We start from the raw sequence: 18960 nt of genomic DNA, 5'->3' as shown, positions 1-18960 counted from the left end.
CAAACTGCTACATCTCGGGTTCAGCTCTTGATGAGACCCCCCCCCCCCCCCCCCCCCAACTCTTCAGGGAGGGATGTTGAGGACTATACAGGGATTGGCAGTGGACAGAGCAGGAGAAAGAGGAGGGGTTTCTCCTGTAATACCTAATTGGAAGAGGGTTACAGTGTATGGGCAGGGGCCAGGAGATTGCTCTTTCACGCTATCCTGCTCTGTTCTACATGACTGGATCCATATATATGTTTACCCAGAGAGTTCATTCAGTGGTGCGTGTGGACCATATTTAACAGGAGAAATCACAATGACGTCCATATCAGCGCTATACATGGAGTCGATTTGTGTTATTACACACTGAATTGGATTTAGTTTGGCATAAGATATGTCAAGACATATAAACCCCATGATGTATTATGGTCCCACAGCCAGAATGTTATCTGATAATACATGAAAAGTGGAGAAATGACTGGTGTCTTTGAAATTTGGTTGGATGGACGTATTGTAGGAATTTGAACCAGCGACCTTCCGGTTACAAGTCAAGTTCCCTTTCCACTTGGCCACGGGCTGCCCCTTATAGTTTATAATGAAATGGGATTTGTTCATGTTTTCAAATGTTGCAACTATTCAACACATTTTCCTCTAATCTAATATCCAAATATACATCATCACTTTGATAATTTATATTATAATGATTATAACCCATTCATTCTATCATCCTGTCATTTTTGTTGCATGTACAAAGTCCTGTTTTGGGCTTCACATGTTCATTAATTCATTCATCTTGTTCCAAGGGTACACCCTGGACACATCGAACCGTCCATCACAAGGACACATAGACAAACAACCGTCCACTCTCACACCTACAGTCAATTTATAGTCTCCCTTGTTCTGATCGGGTCGTGAACTTGGGTCTTCTTGCTGCAAAGGCGCTAACCACTACTGCAATCGTTTATTCATTGTGACTCCAGTGGGAGATGCACAATGCTGGACATCACCTTAGTTGTGCTTGAATAACACAAGTTTCATGATGGAAAAAGAATTTGAGGTGTGGGGTTTGAAAGAATTTACTCCTGTAGCCTTCTCATCTCTGCTGCCACCACTATAATAACAAAAAAATACATATCTGAATAAAACAGCAGTCAATTTACATTGTGTATAATGTAGGCAGCAGGTTGGAAGCAGGCACAGTCCATTGTGTTTGAAAATATATAGGAGTGTAATGTTAACCCTTTTGAAACTTTGATTTATAATTCCCCTCTACTTTCTCATTTATTACGTCAACTTGATGTTGTGGCATTTTGTGTCCAGTGGGATTCGATGTTCTGCAACAGTTCATACATTTAATAGTAAGCTTAGCTCAGTCAAAGAATCATAATGTTTATTTGCCCATGGTGACTTTGATTTGTGGAACCACTGTTCTGTTAAGCATGCTTATGTCCAACAATCACACATCACCATGCCATGGGACGCTGGATCAGCTGACATCACCACAGTACATGCTTCACTAGCCACCATGTATGTGTGTGTGTGTGTTTGCAAGCATGTGCCTGCACATACATTCATTATCAATAGGGACTTTGTGCTTGACTGCCTGTGTAACTCTACATAAGCTGAGTATGGTATGTCTGTGTGACAACGAGACAAAAGCAATGAGAGAGAAAGATTGTGAAAAAGGAAGAAAGAGAAAATCTGGATACATGAAAACTTGTGAAGGCATCTTAGCTGGACTCCTCATGTTCCCATCATTGTCCTCATCATCCTCCTCCTCCTTCATGGGATCTTTCTTCTGTCCTCAATCAGTCTTTTCTCTCTTTCTACCTCTTAACTTCTTCACCTTCTTAGTTTTTATTACTCTATCTCCTCTCTGTGTCTTCTTTATGTTCCCTCCCCCTTGATCTGGCAGTGACATTGGGCTAAAGTGGGACAGAGTGTAGGGGGGCAGTGAGGCAGAAGAGACAGGGAGACAGTCATGTAGGGCGGGAGGGAGGCAGAGAGAGCTGTTGCTCTGCTGTTGTGCCCCCTTCTCCTCCTAGCACGTACCTCGGGCACTCCTGGCCCCTCAGGCCTTCATGCAACGCCTAGGGAACCCACTTTTAGCATGTCACCATTACTCCACTCCAATCTGCAACATCTGTCTCTGCAGCTCTTTTGCTTCCCATCAGCCCTCATTACATTCTCCCTCTTTGACTCCTCCTCCTTCTCCTCCTCTTCATCCTCTTATGGGTCTCTGTCGCCAAGATGCCCAGCAACAGTGGTGAGGGAGCATCATCACTGTGGTGCAGGCAAACGAGGGGAGCCAGAGAACAAGTGCGTAGGAGAATGCCAGGCCTTCTCTCCCCCCCCTCTCAAACTCCCTCCTTGCCCTCCCTTTCCTCCCTCCTTCCCTTGCTCCTCACATCCACCTGCCATGCAAGGTGCACTCATCCGCACACAGGCCTCGCTCCCCGGTGACCTCATGCTCCCTGAGATTCAGTGTGTGTCACTGTGGTGCTGCTTACATGCTGTGGCACTGTACTACTCCCACTGAGGACAACATGGATTTGCAAAGGGCAAGGCATTATTGATTTGTGTCAGAGTTTATCACATGTGTGGCAGTACAGTCTCTAGGTGTCACCCCTTCTCATGCACACTGAAGGAGCACTGTAGAGAGGATACATGGGTGAATGCGATGCACTTTACACAAGTACACAATGGAGTCGGCCTGAAACAAAATGCTGCTTTCAGAAGGTCTGTGATTAGTCTTTTCCCTCTTCTGTATGTCTTCCTCTTCATAATGCATGACAATCACGAAAAACAGACCTGTTTGCAACATTAGACGGTTGTTTTTATGTTTTCCACAGTAGAAGTAAGGTTACACTTGAGCAGAGTTCACTCTTTATGTGCACTGTGTTGTGTGTGTGTGTGTATAATGCATTAGCTATATCCCGTTAGCCATCTCATGACTGGTGAACATGTCTGTATCAATTATCCATGAGACTAAATTATTAAAGACAAAAGCGACACAATGCACCACATGTTGACAAGACGAGGACAGCTCATGTCTGTTTGTACGTCATCGTCGGTGACCAAAGCGAATTACAGATAAATCAGTATTTGGAGTCGTGCATTTGTTCTTGCGCTCTGACGTAGATAACATACATTTGAAACAAAAGGGAAAAAAGCATGCTGAGAAAAAAGAGGTCATTTTGTGTCATTTTTGGTTGCACACCCCTGAAACGTGTTCCCCTCATCTCTTTACTCATTCCTGCCTCATTCTTGCTGTTTGAATATTCATGGCCATTCCAATTAAGGTTGCTTAAGTGTGGTAGAGGCCTTCAACTATCACGGTGGGGGGATAGAGAAGGAGACAAGGGTGAGTGGGTTGTCTGATTATCAGAGTCCTTTCTATTTCTTCTTGGTTTGGATGAGTGTATTCTGCTTATTTTCTTCATTTGTTTGTCTTCGTCCTCTCTTTCTTTTCGATTGCTATATTCTCATAATAATGAGTTGCCCTGAGTGTGAGGTGTGTCACCTTCTAACCACAGATGTAGAAGGGCAAACAGAGAGATCGTGTCAGGGAGAGAGGGAGAATATGGGAATGAATAGATATTGATAGATTTAAGTGATTGTCAATTAATCGTGAACAATAAATAATAGGAACATTGAATATAAGCAGCACATAAGTTATATGATACTAGAATACCACAAGAACAAGTTGCTCTGTTACAGATGTTCCTTAAATCACAGATATTACTTGACTAAGGGAATGTGGTTTCATTTGCTTTCCTCCACTCAACGTTCTTTACATCCAGAGGAGAGAGTTTGTCATGGAGGAAGTTTTGTTGTTTTTAAACTTTTGTTAGATACATTTGAAAAGTAGTGCTTCACAAACAGTATTGTGTTCTTTGACTTCTTCTCCTGCTGATTGTATCAGTGATTTGGCTGATGTCTGTCCCCTGCTGGTATAAGTCATAACTGCACTGTTTGTGAGGTCCAGAGAAACAGAAGAACGGAGACAGATGTTGTTGGTTAATTCATTAATACATTCTAAATCAGTTAAATTCTTACTGGCAATTAATTGACTAATGGTTTATCATACCCAGTCTACTGCATGTCCGTCCTCAGATCACTGCATTACACTGTACATGGAAAACATTTGGAACAAGGAGGATGCGAAAGGTCAAAGGTTAAGACTGAACGACCGGAACCAGTTTAAACAGATAATGCCCGAATGAAAGTGCATCAAGATTATCCCTTCAGTCATTCTGTCTCGAGTAACCAAGTGTGTCCTGCACTCAGAACGAGAGAAAAAGACAAAAGTCTCCTCTTTGTGAACCTTTGTCTATATTTTGACACAACTTCTTCCCAGTCCTCACACAAGCTCTTGTCTCTGATTGAGTCAAAGAAAGTGGATGTAATATACTGTCCTTGTGGCTCTTTCTGTGTCTGGCTTGTTCGCAGCAGCACTTAACTATTATGGACTACTTTGAATGTGATTTGAGAAGAGATGGGAGCAAGTGTCATTCATTTTATACCAGAGAGCGGTGGGGGTGGACTCGGACAGAGAAAGAGGCTTATTGTATCTGGGTGTAGATTTCCCTTTCGTCAAACACATGCCATTTCTTCAGGTCCAATAGAGGAGAGGAGAATAGGAAAATGATTGCGGCAGAGAAAATGGGGTGAAGGGAGAGAGGGCCAGTTGGAAGGTGGGAGTCGAAGAGAAGAGGAGGAGGAGTAGGTGGAGAGTGGTATTGATTCGACACTCAGGGAATCACACTATAGCTCTTTTCATTTGTAATGGTGGTGTTAATATGGCAGGTGGGGGGGCATTTAGTAGGATGAGAAAAGTTTATTAAAATCCTGTCTATTGTCCTTCACCTTAGCCACCTTTCTGCCCCTACATATAAACACTGGTGCACATGTACACACACTTGCCTCTAGATGTGAGTGGAGGGGAGGTGATCGTTTGGTCCTGAATGGACTCATAGTTGTACATGACATATCTCTCTTTCTCTCTCTCTCTCTCTCTCTCTCTCTCTCTCTCTCTCTCTCTGTGAGTGTATATATATATCTACTTGTATTGGTTTAATAAACACTTACCTTGTCAGGACTAGTAGTCTTCATGGAGACCACAACCTGGTCCTAATGAGGAAGGACCTAATTTCTACGTTTTATTTTCAGTCCTCACCTTTAACGGTTACCTGTGGGGAGATGCAGTGTAAGAAAAAAAACCAACATGTTTTTTATAATGAACTTTATCAACATTTACTGCCCAGCACTACCATAGGGGGTATATTTGAACTGATAGACACTATTGACTAGATGTCATTCAGGCTTAGGCTGAGGAATAGTGGTGAACTGGTGAGTAAAGTTATTAACCTGTAGATTAAATCCAAGTTGTCTGTGCTGCCATGAGCACCACCGTTTCTTCTTTGCTCCCTCCCTGAAGCTCCATGCTCTGAACTGATGCTGATGTGTCGGGCATCAACATGGTTTCCCCAGTGTGTGATTATTTGGTGCTAAACCATTCCATTGACTGTGATGCCCTTTCCAGGGTTCAAACAGCTGCTTGAATATTAATATTGTTTTCAAGGTTTGAAAAGTACCCTCTTTTATAGTGATAAAAAAAAGAGTGGCATAAGGATATGTATGTATTCATATAACTTTACCACAGCTGTAAATATGAAAATTGACCTTGAAAGCGCTTGAAAAAGTGCTTGAAATGTGCTTTAATTTGACTTTTGGAAAGTTTAATGAACCCTGCCTTTCAGTCTGTCTGTCACACCTTAATCACCACTCAATCCTCCACTATGTTTTTACCTGTTTTTCTCTTTGTCTGTATGTCTGTGCCCCTCACCACCACACACACACACATGCACGTATGCTGAGATTTTTAAGGTTTCCCAGCAGTTGTGGAGCTGTCCGTGGTGCTGCTTTTGCCAGCATTCCTGAATATATTGTAGAGTTGCAGTAATGGTGCTGCTCTGCTGTAAAGCCTGAACATTCCTCCTACAGTAACTGCATCACTTTTCACACACTGTTTTGAGCATAGATGTGTAATTTATGTACATCACATTAAGTGATACAATTTGTTTTCTACATGGCGACAGACTCCTGCTCTGTGGACACAGCTCTGCTTTTCTCCGTGTATTCAATAAGTGATGGATAGTAAGACGTAAATGTATTGTGTATCTTAAACAGTAAACCTCAAGCCTATTGTATAATGTAATGGTTATTAACGGTTGTTTTAAATGTTTTCTTGTTGGAAATGAGTTATGGAATTCGACCGTGTGAAGCTTACGTTTTCTTTGTGGAGTTCCAGTGGCCCTCGGGAGTTTAATAATGGCTCAATATTATTAAACCTGTGGGAAATGAAGGGAGATTTTTTTTCACTTTCGTCACTGCAGCTGTGATTGCTCTTTCATGTCCACTGCAGTAGAGACACAGTCAAGCGAAAGGAAAAGTGGCAAAAGGGAAGAAAGGCAAAAATTTAAAGTTGAATTCGGAAGACGAATAAATAAGGAATGTGTAGGTGTGTACTCTACTGTCTGCTCACTGCTGTGGCGTCCTGTGGTGAAGAGTCTCTGCACCAAAATACACACTCACATAGTTTGCTGAGTGCACTCTGCAAACGTGGACTGTGAGACAGTGGGAGTATGAACGTGTAGCTCGTGAGACAGATACCGAGTGTATTTCAAAGGAAATGGAGTTGTTGCAATGCACCTGACCTGTCTGTGTTTCACTGAGCCCTTGGCTCATTTAACCTTAAATCTGAAAGTCTAACCTTGACAACGGTTGGCTATGACAGACTTTGTCATTTTGTTTTTGTTGAAAAGCACAAGTGGAAAATGAGGTGACATTACGCATAGAGAGAGAGAGAGAGAGAGAGAGATGTGCCGAGCGTCTGTGTGGCCCAGGCCTGTGAAGCAGTGACACATCCATTCAGCACTTTCTCCTCTGATCTGCATCGCCATCATTGACATGGCTGATTCTACCTCTAATAAAGGGTACTCTGTCGCAAACACAATTATGTACACATGCAAAGCACACATGAAACGCACACTTACACGTGCCGCTGTATACCACCGCAGCGCCCCCTACCCAGCTGTTGTCACGTGATCGCATGGGCCCTAGCAACAGTGAGCGAGAGAGCGAACAAAAAAGAGAGATCCTGGTGAGAGCAGGGTAGAGGGGAATGGGTAAAGAGAGGGAGAGAGGGAGAAAGAAAGAGATTGGAGGGAAGGAGAGAGAGAGAGGGAGAGAGGGAGGGGGAGCTGTAGAGCATTAATAAGTGATGAGTCCAACAGTGTGAATTGCTGTTAGTTAGCATTGCTGCAGCACCGCCTTCATTTGCATAGCAGCACCAGGAACAAACCCCCTTACCTACGCCATTTCCTCTCTCGCTCTGTTTCTCTCCAAATTGCTTATGTTCTTGCCTCCTCTCCCCGTTTTATCTACGTCTCTTTCCTTTGCTTCGTCTTGTCTTGCCAGCATCTCAAATCTTTTCTTAGTAACTTTTTTAGTCTTTCTTTCTGGTGTGATTTGTTCATTTCTCCTCCCAGCCTCTGTAGTGGCTGCAGCATTCCTATTACCCATATCATTTCATTTTCTCATTGCCTTGCTCTTAATGATCTTGCACGTTGCTATACGTTTCCCTTCCATGCGATAATAGTTTGTTGAAAATGGCAGCCATATTTTCCACTGAGATATATTTAACTCTGCCTTTCCTGCATCCCGTCGTCTTCTGCCTCATTTTTTTCCCTCCCCCTCCATCTCCTCTCTACCGTCCTCTCTGTCTCTCCCACTCAAAAAAAAAAGAGGGGTGTCCTCTCTCTGGAGGAACTTTGGGAAGATAAGTGATGCTCCAGGGTTTCCTAATCCTTTTTTCATTGTGCCTCTCCTTCCCACTCCTGTCTCTCTGTCTCGTTATTTGCATGTTCATATCTGTCTGTGGGATTTCTGATGCACACACACACACACACACACACACATAAATCCAACAGCAGCAGCTCCACTCTGCACTTGGCTTGACGTCCTGCCTTAGGCTGATCAGCTGAACTGATTCCATTACTCACAGACCCCCTGTAAGAGAGGGAAGGGGAGCACAGATATAGAAAGTGGAAGAGGGCAGAGGGGAGACTGGAGGTAGAGAGATCAGGCCTGGAGGCTTGATGTCACACAGAAGGGTAGGAATGGGTCAGAATAAGGAGGAAGTGGAGAGGATTTTTTTTTTTTGGTGTGGGATAGACCTCAAAAAATTATTTCATTGCCACAACAAAAAGAAAAAAGAAAAAAGCAGACAGAGGAGCCCATACATACACACTCGACAACAATAAACTCCTGGAGGCGTAGACAGACTAGACGAGAATTGATCTTTACTCCCACAAGGAGAGGCTTGCAAGGGGAGAACGAGTGAGAGAGGAAGAGAAAAGGATAGAGAATACCTAGAAGAATTGTTTTTACCCATGTGTGGCTGTCAGGCCTGCAGGCCCCTCATCCCTCTCACTCCCTACTCTGTCACTCCCAACAGCATGTTTCCCTTTATCTCCCTATCTCCCCCTCCATCAATCTCCATCTGCTGTCCTTCTCCCTGTAGGGTCAGCTTTGTCCTCTCCTCCACTGCCTCCGTCTACTGCTGCTTGCACCCTGTCTGCTGTTTTAGGTGTGTCACATCTCCACAGACAGCAGGAGACCAGTTAGTGATGGAAAATTAAATTTCAGGTAGAAAGAGCATCAGTAAATAAAAAAAAAAGAGGAGGCGATGAGGGGCAGAAAGCTTAAGTCAGAGCGGTCAAGGGAAAGAAACAGAGGGATTTTTATTTTATTTTTTTAAATAATTTTATGGTCTTCAAATTGTTTTTTATAGATTATAAGACATCTTAGGAAGAAGTCTACCCTTAAACCATATGCTTGCATTGAAGCTGTATTTCCATATATTATTGCATGTAATCTAAGCTTCCTGGACTCTTCATGAAACAATTATTTACATTCAGTAGACAACTCATGAAGTAGATAATTAATTCTGTAACCCATAACCCATTCCGAACGAGAGAGAGGGACGAGGGAAGTTTCCAGCGCTGTGTCTGCCACTTTATTTCCCTCTCTTCTTAACCATCTCTGAATTTCTTAGTCTACCCACCACCACCCCAACCTCAAGTCCCCCTCTGCCCCCCCTCCGGTCTGTCTTTCTCTTTCCAGGCATGTTGTGACAGGGCGTAGCAGTGTGTTATACAGGGTTCTACTCGCCAAGTGCATATTATCCTGTAAGGCTTAATACCCAGGTTGGAACAAAAGGGCAGGCTTGGAAATTACAGCTTACGTCACTTAGCACTCAGCACAACAGTCTGATTCACATGAAAACATGTGCGTGTGTGTGTGTGTGTGCGTGCGCATGTGTGTGAACTTTCACATAAGCATGCAGATGCACAGGCCAACATTCACATCTGTGGAGATGTACAGGGTTTTGTAGAGATATGTTGAAAATGCTCATGCATACACACAGGCATTGACACACACACACACTGACTCACAAGCTCAACATTACAATTTTTTTAGTAGTCAACAAGCACTGGTCAAAAATGAAATCACATTTTGCACAGTCAAGGAAACAGAAGGTCTCAGTGAAGGATCATTTTCATTGCCTTGACACAAAATGCATTCAATGACAACACTTTTCAAAATCCATTAATACTTTTCATTTTCTACCACCTGAGAAAGCCAAAACTGAACAGAAACTGCCACAGTTAGATTTTTGTGTCAAAACTTCATTCTGCCCATGCAAGAAACATATTGAATTAGACATATCTAATTAAAGTAAAAAACAAAACAAAACTGAAAGCTTATTTTTAATTCTCTAATGACATATGTTATGTGAAAAATCATACTGTATATTAAGTTTTTTTTTTTTTTTTAAGTCAGTGAGTGACTATGAATAAGCTTATTTTGAGACATAATATTAAGTGTTTTGGTGATTTGAGTGGATTTTGGTAATGCACTTGACCAGGACGTACATGATAGTAATGTAATGCGTGAATTGTTATGTATGAAGAGTTTTGAAAAAGTGGTTTTAGTCTTGAACAATGCTTGTTTGCAATTGAAAACAAACTGTAATGCAAAATGTGTGCGTGGTAAATCTCGGAAGTCAAATGGAGCAGTGATGATGTTTCTCTCATCTGAACTGGTTTTCCAATTTGATAGGGTTTAAACCTTAGGGGTTAAACTAACCCTAACTTCTGTCAAAGTTTAATGGCCTTTTCACTTAAAAAAAGAAAAATTTTATGGATGAATTGATGACTTAATTGAAAAACATCAACTGAGTTATCGATGGCGAAGGAAATGAAAGGAGTGACTAATGAGGGGCTTTTATGTGGAGTCACATTTTCTTGAGTGAAAACCTGTTCACATTGTAAGAGTAGGTGAATCCTTCACTTTCTCCTCTCTCAGTCTTGTTAGAATGATAGAATGTGCGTGTGTGTGTGTGTGTGTGTGTGTGTGTGGGGCAAGAGGCCAGGCCAGTCCTCGCTGTTTTAATAAATCTCCTTTGGATGGAGCTGTGCAGCCATAAAATGCATCGATTGTCGTTGCTCACATTGTGGCAGGAGACACACTCACACACATACAAGCTTGGTTATTCAGGCCAAACTACACATTCCTCTCTATATGTGTTCATTGATCACACAATAGTGTATTGACATTTCGGATGCTTACGTGCAGAATTATGTACAGATTCACACTTGTATTAAACAATAAACACAGAGTTTTGTCAATCAAAACATGGGGAGAAGAATGGAGAATATTACTTGCCAGTATTGGCTCACACATGATCATTTAAGAACAAGATGAAAACCATCCGAATATAAAACTGAAGCACTATAGTAACCTTTTTATTTAAAAACAACAACAACAACAATATAACGCATCTAATATCCAGCACCAAAAATGTTTCAGAATAAATTTGCTGTGTCGTGATGCTGACCTATTGCTCAAAGCTGTGTGTGATTGTGTTTGTGCGACACACATTTCCACTATTCAACTATTTAATACACCTGCGTTTTACCCAGGCTGTCTGTTGTAAACACTGCAAAAAGACATCATGTACAGCAAACGGCAGCCAGTATGTTCACACATACACACACACACACACACACACACACAGAGCAATAGCATTCGTATAAGCAGACAATCTATTACAAACTCTGAAGTACACTCCATCTAAAAAAAAAAAAACCCTTTGGGGAAACAGAAGACAAAATGACTCAGAGAAGCGTAAGGAATCAAACACTGAAATACTCTCTCCTCGTCTTCCTTCCGTCTCTCTATCCTGTTTCTATCTCTGTCTCTCTCTCTCTCACACACACACACATACATACTCACTCTCTCTCTCTCTCTCTCGCTCTCTCTCTCTCTCTCTCTCTCCCTCTCTATTGACATGTAGATAAATCAGAGGCAGACCAAGCAGTCACTGATGTGAAATGAAAATGACACTAATCTGCTGTTACCACAACACACACACGCGCATCAATTATTAACACCTACAATAACTTTCCTTTCTATTTCTCTTTCTCCTCATTGTGTTCTTCTCACCAGATGGATGAGGCCGAGTATGTTAAAAGCTCCCATGTGTTCACCTAAGTGCTGTGGTCGGGCCATTCAAAGACATGTAAATTGTACTCCCTCATTTTTTTTTTTTGCTTTAGTCGTTGAGTTTCAGTTGTTTCTCTTTTGGAAGGTTGCTCAGATTGTGTTAAGTGGGTCAGATGGTGGAGATTCTGGTATTTGCTTTACTCCAGAATCAGCACATGTATGTCTGGAGTCATTTGCTTCACTCACCGGCAATTGCTCTTTTTGGTGTGTTTTTTTTTACAATAACAAATGTACAGGGTTAAGTTATGGATGTTTATTACATTCAGAATAGTGAATAAAAACACTATTTTATGCCAAGACACAGTTTAAGAGCATGAGTCAGTGAACCGATGAGTTACGTCACTGGAATATGTGGTGAGAGTGAGTCGGGTTGAGAAGTGAGATTCGGAGGAACCCAGACGAATGCAAAAGCAGCTGTGTTGATACAACACCTAACATGCAAATGACACTTGACACATTTGACATCCAAATACGTGGACTGACCTTCCCTCCCCCTCTATCTGCTTCCTGCTGTCCTCCACAGGTAACCGTTTCTTCCTGACCTCATACGGCGCTCTGTACATCTCAGAAGTGCAGAAGGAAGACGCTCTGTCCACCTACCGCTGCATCACAAAGCACAAGTACAGTGGAGAGACTCGCCAGAGCAATGGAGCCAGACTCTCTGTTATGGGTATGCAACAAGTTACTGTTTCCACTCGTAACAGCTGCAAAATGCAGCTAAATGTAAATCAGAATGAGTGGCTTCCCTCCTCTTTTCTCTTTTGCCATTTCCTTTAACAGCCTGACAAGGTTTCAGTCTTGAAACAGAAGTTGATCGTTTTAAGAACTGTGGTTATTTGCTTTGTTTCTGGGAGTGAGATGAGGAGAATTATACCACTCTTGTGTCTATATGGTAAACATCAAGGTTTTGAGTGAGACGGTTAGCTTAGCTTAGGATAAAACCGTTTATACACTTCAAATACATTTTCCAACTTAAGGCCTGTACATACTCTGCAGGAACAGAGAAATTTGTTCTCTCTCCCACGGCTGCGAGAAAAGAATAACGTCATTATTTTCTCGCAGCCCTCGTTTGCGAGTTCTTGCAGCAAGTTCTTGACACATCATTCGGGCAGAACTTTTTTCTTAGTGTCCGTCAACTATTGTGTGATTGGCCAGAAATTTCAAGTGGGCGTGGTTAATTGGGAAATGCTGTCATTCCCTATGAGGACGTCCCAGGAGTCCTGCACTTCAGTATCTCGTGAAGTATGAAATGTCCTGGCCAGAAATAACTATGTTGTTGTTCTTGCCACCTCCAGAAAAAGAACAAATTTCTCTGTTCCTGCCGAGTATGTACTGTACAGGCCTGTATTCAGATCTTTGTAGCCCAAATTCACATATCACAGTTTGCTTTGCTATACTGAGCTCAGGTAGATTTAGTGTCACTAGGTTGAGACATGATAGCTGTTTCCCTTTGTTTGCTGTGTTCACACTCCTCCAAGTCATCAAGCTGCTTGTTGATTGGCCTAAAGATGACACAGAAATGTCTCATTTCTATAACATATTTCACCTACAGACCCTACGGAGTCCACCCCGTCACTGCTGGACAGTTTTCAGTCCGGTGAGGTGCAGGTGGGGCACATCGTGGAACTGCCCTGCATTGCATCTGGATACCCAAACCCCACCATCCGATGGCTGAAGGACAGTCGGCCATTACCCGCGGACTCCCGCTGGACACGGCGCATCACTGGCCTCACTATTTCAGACTTGAGGCTCGAGGACAGTGGCAACTACATCTGTGAGGTCACCAACAGCTTTGGCTCCAAAGAGGTGACGGGTCATCTCAATGTCATAGGTGGGTAAATGGCATAGAGAGGGAGCACCCGAGTAAAAAATTACTACTATTTAAGTCGCATGGCCACTTTTGACGAAACTAAAGATGAAGCGAATGAGTGAGATGGACAGTTTAGACACAAGTAAATATTGTGATGTCAGGTTACAAACAAACAAGACGTTTTCTGTGTGCTGGGTCACTGCTCAGCCCGACCCGCTGTTGTACATGCCTAGGGTGATCTTCATCTCCACAAACAGCTGGTTCCCCTGATATGCTTTTAAACCCCATTGAGGTTTTGCTACAGTGACAGAACAGAATGGGGTTCACATAGGCATGTTGTCGTGTTAAGCGAGGATGTGAGAAAAGGCGATGGTTGTTCACACCAAGTACTGTGCTTTCAGTATAATAGTCACATGTCTCTAACCCTTGTCCCTCCTCCTTCTATCTTTTCTTACCTCCAGAGCCGCTGCGGGTCACCTTGTCTCCCAAGAACCTGAAGACAGGGATCAGCAGTACAGTCATCCTGTCCTGTGCCGTCCAGGGCTCCCCCCACTTTTCCGTGTCCTGGTACCGTAACACAGAACCTGTCATGCCTGATCAGCACTTTTCCATCCAGGGAGCTCACAATGAAACACTATTCATTTCTGCTGCACAAAAGAGACACTCAGGAGCTTACCAGTGTTTTGCCACAAGAAAGGGCCAGACTGCCCAGGATTTCTCCATCATCTTGCTGGAAGGTGAGGACACCCTACAGTACGAGTACAAAACTATCCATTTAGAAAACTCTCAGTAAGGGTACTTTACTTTAATGGTAAAAATGACCTTTGAGGACATAACAGTTATATACTCTCTGGTTTTCAGCAGTATTTCCCAAACTTTTTATACGGGGCCCGCTCTTTTTAAAGATGACAAAGGAAGTGCAAATTTATGTATGTAATGTTTCTGACTATTTTACTGCCATTTCTGAAACACCTTATATTCTTTTGAATAGGTGAGGATAAACGTTTCATAAAAGGCTGGAAAAAATCTCCTCCGACCCATTTACAGTATGGCTCCTGTGGCTGGTTCATAGTACATGTTCACATTAACTAAGAATACTGGAGAGATATTATGTTCCAATTTTACTTCACTCCTGTGTCTGCAATGTCAGTGTAGTGAACTGACCACATTGACATTTGCATTGCCATTCTCATGTTACATTTAGTTTCTTGAGTAATTGGAATTTCAGCATTAAATTATTCACATATCAGATAAAGAATACAAGAGGAAAAGCAAATAAATAAAGGAAACCAAAGGTGTATAAACGGATGCATTGGATTTTGCTCAGCGCACGCATCATGCAAGGTTATTATTCCATGTAATAATAGTAGTGAGTTTATTAAATATCATTTTAATTTAATTTTAATCTCACCATAATGTTGACTTCAATCCAAATGCGCTAAATTCACACGTTGTGTCCTGCTTGTTTCTCAGATGGCACACCTCGAATCGTTGCCTCCTTCAGTGAAAGGGTTGTCGTCCCGGGTGAACCGTTTTATTTGATGTGCGCCGCCAAAGGAGCACCTCCCCCGACCATCACCTGGACCCTGGACGACGAGCCTGTGGCGCGAGATTTGTCGCGTATCAGAACCAGCCAGTACACGCTCTCAGACGGCAGCACTGTCAGCCACGTCAACATCAGTAGCCCACAGATTCGTGATGGAGGAGTGTATCGGTGCGCCGCACGAAACTCGGCCGGTAGCGCCGAGTACCAAGCGCGCATAAACGTAAGAGGTGCCTGTCTTCTTTTCAATATCAGCTATACAGAGGCTTCTCATAGCCTGAACCCTTCCCCTACCCTGACCCATATCCTGTCCTGTACCCTTCTCCATCTTTACCTTTCTCTCACATATATTTTAAGTATCACACACAGTATATGTTAATTACCTGCAGCATTTGGCATTTTGCATCTCCAGCAAGCCTGTATGTTTTGTCTCTTTTTTTTTTTGGAAGGTCTGTTTGTTTTGCTGTGTGTCTTATGTGTGTGCCTGGAACACACACACACACTCTCTCTTCCACCCACTGTATGCACACTCGCACACACATTCACCTAAACATGTTTGCAACTAGACGACATTTTAAAATGGAGTGATTATAGAGAGAAATGGAGAGAAAAAGAGGCAACATGAGACAGAGGAACATTTAGAGGAAATAAAAACAGGCCAGAGACAGACAACAGTGAGAGAATATATGAAATAAGAGAACAGTAACAGAGAAGGGTGGAGTGAGTGTTTAGGGAGTTTAGGGAGTGATGTGAGCTCTGTTGACAGGACTGGTGATGAGGAGTGACACTGATGGACACGACAGTATCACTGTCTCTGTCTCTTTCGCTCCTCCTCTTTTATTTATCCTATGGTGAGATGTGTAGTTGTGACATGTGAATCTTCTGCAAGCAGTCCTGTCCCAGTGATCATTGGAGTGAGAACGAGGCCAGAGATCGTCAGCCCAACATGCCACACAAACTGACACCAATATAGCCAGCGGATCCACACTCATGCAAAACCACACATGAAAAATCGCTAACACGCTGCCACGCTTATCCACTCACAGACGCCTAACTTGTCCCATTCAGTGAGTGGCCAACAGCAAAGACACTGAGCCGCACAGACGTAATGCATGACACCCACAAGTGTAGTGCAGCTGTCTTTGTGTATGTGTGTGTGTGTGTGTGTGTGCATGTTCATGTCTGTGCAACGGTGCTCCTGAATAATACATCTTTGACTCGTCAGAGCCGTGACTTCAAAGCTCAGCATACGCTGAGAGACAGACAGAGAGACAGAGGTGGGGGGTAGGAGGTTGGAAGGAGACAAACAAACAAAGATACAAGACGAACAGTGGTGAGAAGGTCAGAAGACAAGTGATGGATGAGTGATAGTTCCCACCACTGTCTTCCAATAATGCTGAACACATTTTGTTCGTCTGACTTTTTGTTTGCAGCCCACTGTCGTTGGTGTTTTGGCAGTGATACATAACCAACGCATTGAGGCACTTATAGTTTATATGTTAAATGTGGGCCTACAAATAATATAGATCATTTTCATCGTCTATTATAAAATCTTTGTACTATTTTCTTAGTTAATCAGTTGGTCCATAAAATGTCAGAAAATTCAGAAACATTTAGTTTGGTACCAGATATTTAATTCACAGTCATAGAGGGACAAAGAACCTGAGATGTATTCACAATTAAATCAAAGAACAGGCTTTTGTACAACTCGATAAGTCGTGTAAAAAATTTTTTCAAATGTGTTCACTTTATATCTTTATTTGGCCTCTGTTGCCATCTTACTTTCACTCAACATTTATAGAGTTCTCACCTCTCATATTTGTTATAGCGTAAAGAAAAAGTATGCATTAGTTACAACATGTCATCATGAAAGATGCATAGTTTTGTCCGCATGTCCTAGAGGGATTAAAACCACATTGCACACATTCAGTCTATGAATATGTTGTGGGTTCTGCACTGGAGGGATCTGTGCAGTACAAATGTGGCAGGTGTGGGAAATATTTGCTATTAAACTGCGGTCGGTTGGCATGAATGAAAATGAATATGAAAATATGACACACAGGGGTTTACCCATGCGTGTTCATTTCCATAAACAGGGACCTTGTTAAATAAGTGCAAAATACATATTATTTTCATTCTTATTGTAATCTCTTTCTCACTCATTCACTTTCCCGCTGTCTGTTATCTTCTCTTTTTAGATTAGTTGTAGTGTGGGTTACAAAAAATGTCAGTAACATTAAACAAAATAACCATCGCTAAGGGAATACACCCTTGCTGCTCTGAAGTCTGACATTCCAGTATTTTTGGGGTCTTTTACTATGTTGAACAACATGAATTACTTATATCAGAGAACCCGGAACATGATTTATGACATTTTCGCACACCTTCTGTTCCCTTAAACTTTTTAACTTTTAAATGCATCTGGTGAGGCTTATTTATAGTTCACATCTTACAAAGGCAGCTTAATAAACTGCTGAGTAACTGTATTTCTCAACAATTCCAAAAGACCCACATACGCCTGGGATGGTTAAACAGATTTTCAGCAGAAAACAGTTGCGAGTGGGTGGTGCAGCTCTGGAAAAACTCCAGGGTTAAAGCTGATTTTTAATATTAAAGCAAGACATTCGAACCTCTCTCTTTCTCTCTCCCTACACCACTACATGCTTTTCTTCCTCTTTTGTCCCTTTCCTCCTCCTCCCCAAATCCCTTCCCAATATTCCTAAAATTCCATGACCTGCTTTTGACACCATCAACTAATGAACTTTTTTCCTTGTCTTTTCACCTCTGCACAACCCACTTCTTCATCTCTCTCTCTGCCTATTTCCGCTGTCTCTGTCCTTCCAGGTGCTCCAAGGATTCGGCCTATGAAGAACATCACCGCAGTGGCAGGAAGAAACACTTTCATTAACTGCCGGGTGATTGGTTACCCTTATTACTCAATCAACTGGTACAAGGAGGGACTTCTTCTGCCTGATAACCATCGCCAGGTAGGGTTTTCTGCACTTTGCATTGCATGACACACTTTTACAATAACTTGTATGCACATGCACATAAGTCCTCACCCTCTCTATATGGTGTACTGTATGTGTACTGTACAGTAAAAATTGAATATAGTATCCATAAGTATGTTTGTAACAGTACAGAGCCCTGGAAGGAAAAACCATTTACTTTTGAAACAAAGTGAAGTCCCCTCGAGCCACTTTTGTCGTGTTATACTTTGTGATTTATTGTTTGAGTGAACACAGGAAATCAAGTGGACTTCTCTTTGCATTCGTGTTGACCTTGTGTTAGAGCCTTGTCACCTGTATCTGAAATGAATATATAGTAGAAGGCCAGGCTCTGCATGTGACATTTCTGACGTCCGTTTCAGGTGGTGTTTGAGAACGGGACTCTGAAGCTCAGCGACGTTCAGAAAGGGATGGATGAGGGGGCCTATGTGTGCAGCGTGCTCATCCAGCCACAGCTCTTCATCACACAGACTGTTTATGTCACTGTCAAAGGTCAGTGACGGGACAAGATGTATTCAATTGAGGACCATGTTTCACTGGATTTTACTCATTATTTTACCACTGCCGTCAGAGATGACTGTGCTTAACCAAAGAGTGCAATTTCAATAATGTGAATTTACTGTATGGGAAATAATACAGAATTGTAATTTATATGGGTGTAGCTGTGCTGAGATTTACTGTGCCATAAAAGGTTGTGTGGAAAAAAAAAAAAAAAAAACTCTGAATGTAAAACAGAATTATTGTATGGAGAGTGAGTAAGACTGGTTTGTAGCAGGCGGGTGTTATTGTAATAGAGGGAGAGGAAAGAAGAAAGCTGTATGCATTGCCTCTAATAACCCCTGATTAAGGGGCGGAGTGGCCTAGTGTGCTCTCTCAACCACTCAGCAATTACATAGAGCAGGAGCGCTGTTGTATAAGATGGGCGATGTGTGTATGTGTGTGCTTTACGTGCATACATATCTGTACTTGCAAGGAGTGTGTGC

The 18960-nt window shown here is 42.4% G+C and overlaps 1 protein-coding gene across 2 annotated transcripts in view; it reads left to right on the top strand.

Annotated features, from left to right (window-relative positions):
* The window catches only part of LOC131462493 (cell adhesion molecule DSCAML1), a 101864-nt gene that overhangs the window by 52998 nt on the left and 29906 nt on the right, over positions 1–18960 (top strand). The window contains exons 7-12 of one of the 2 annotated variants that reach the window (XM_058633759.1): positions 12140–12286; positions 13169–13447; positions 13888–14163; positions 14900–15199; positions 17814–17956; positions 18340–18469. In XM_058633759.1, the coding sequence (XP_058489742.1) occupies positions 12140–12286; positions 13169–13447; positions 13888–14163; positions 14900–15199; positions 17814–17956; positions 18340–18469 (1275 nt within the window). Of the gene's footprint in view, positions 1–12139; positions 12287–13168; positions 13448–13887; positions 14164–14899; positions 15200–17813; positions 17957–18339; positions 18470–18960 lie in introns of those variants that run through there. The other variant, XM_058633760.1, reaches the window with a different exon arrangement.

The sequence above is a fragment of the Solea solea genome, chromosome 7 (assembly GCF_958295425.1).
Source record: "Solea solea chromosome 7, fSolSol10.1, whole genome shotgun sequence".
Classification (NCBI taxonomy): Eukaryota; Metazoa; Chordata; class Actinopteri; order Pleuronectiformes; family Soleidae; genus Solea; species Solea solea.
The sequence above is the reverse complement of the archived record's forward strand: the minus strand, read 5'-3'. Positions and strand labels throughout refer to the sequence as shown.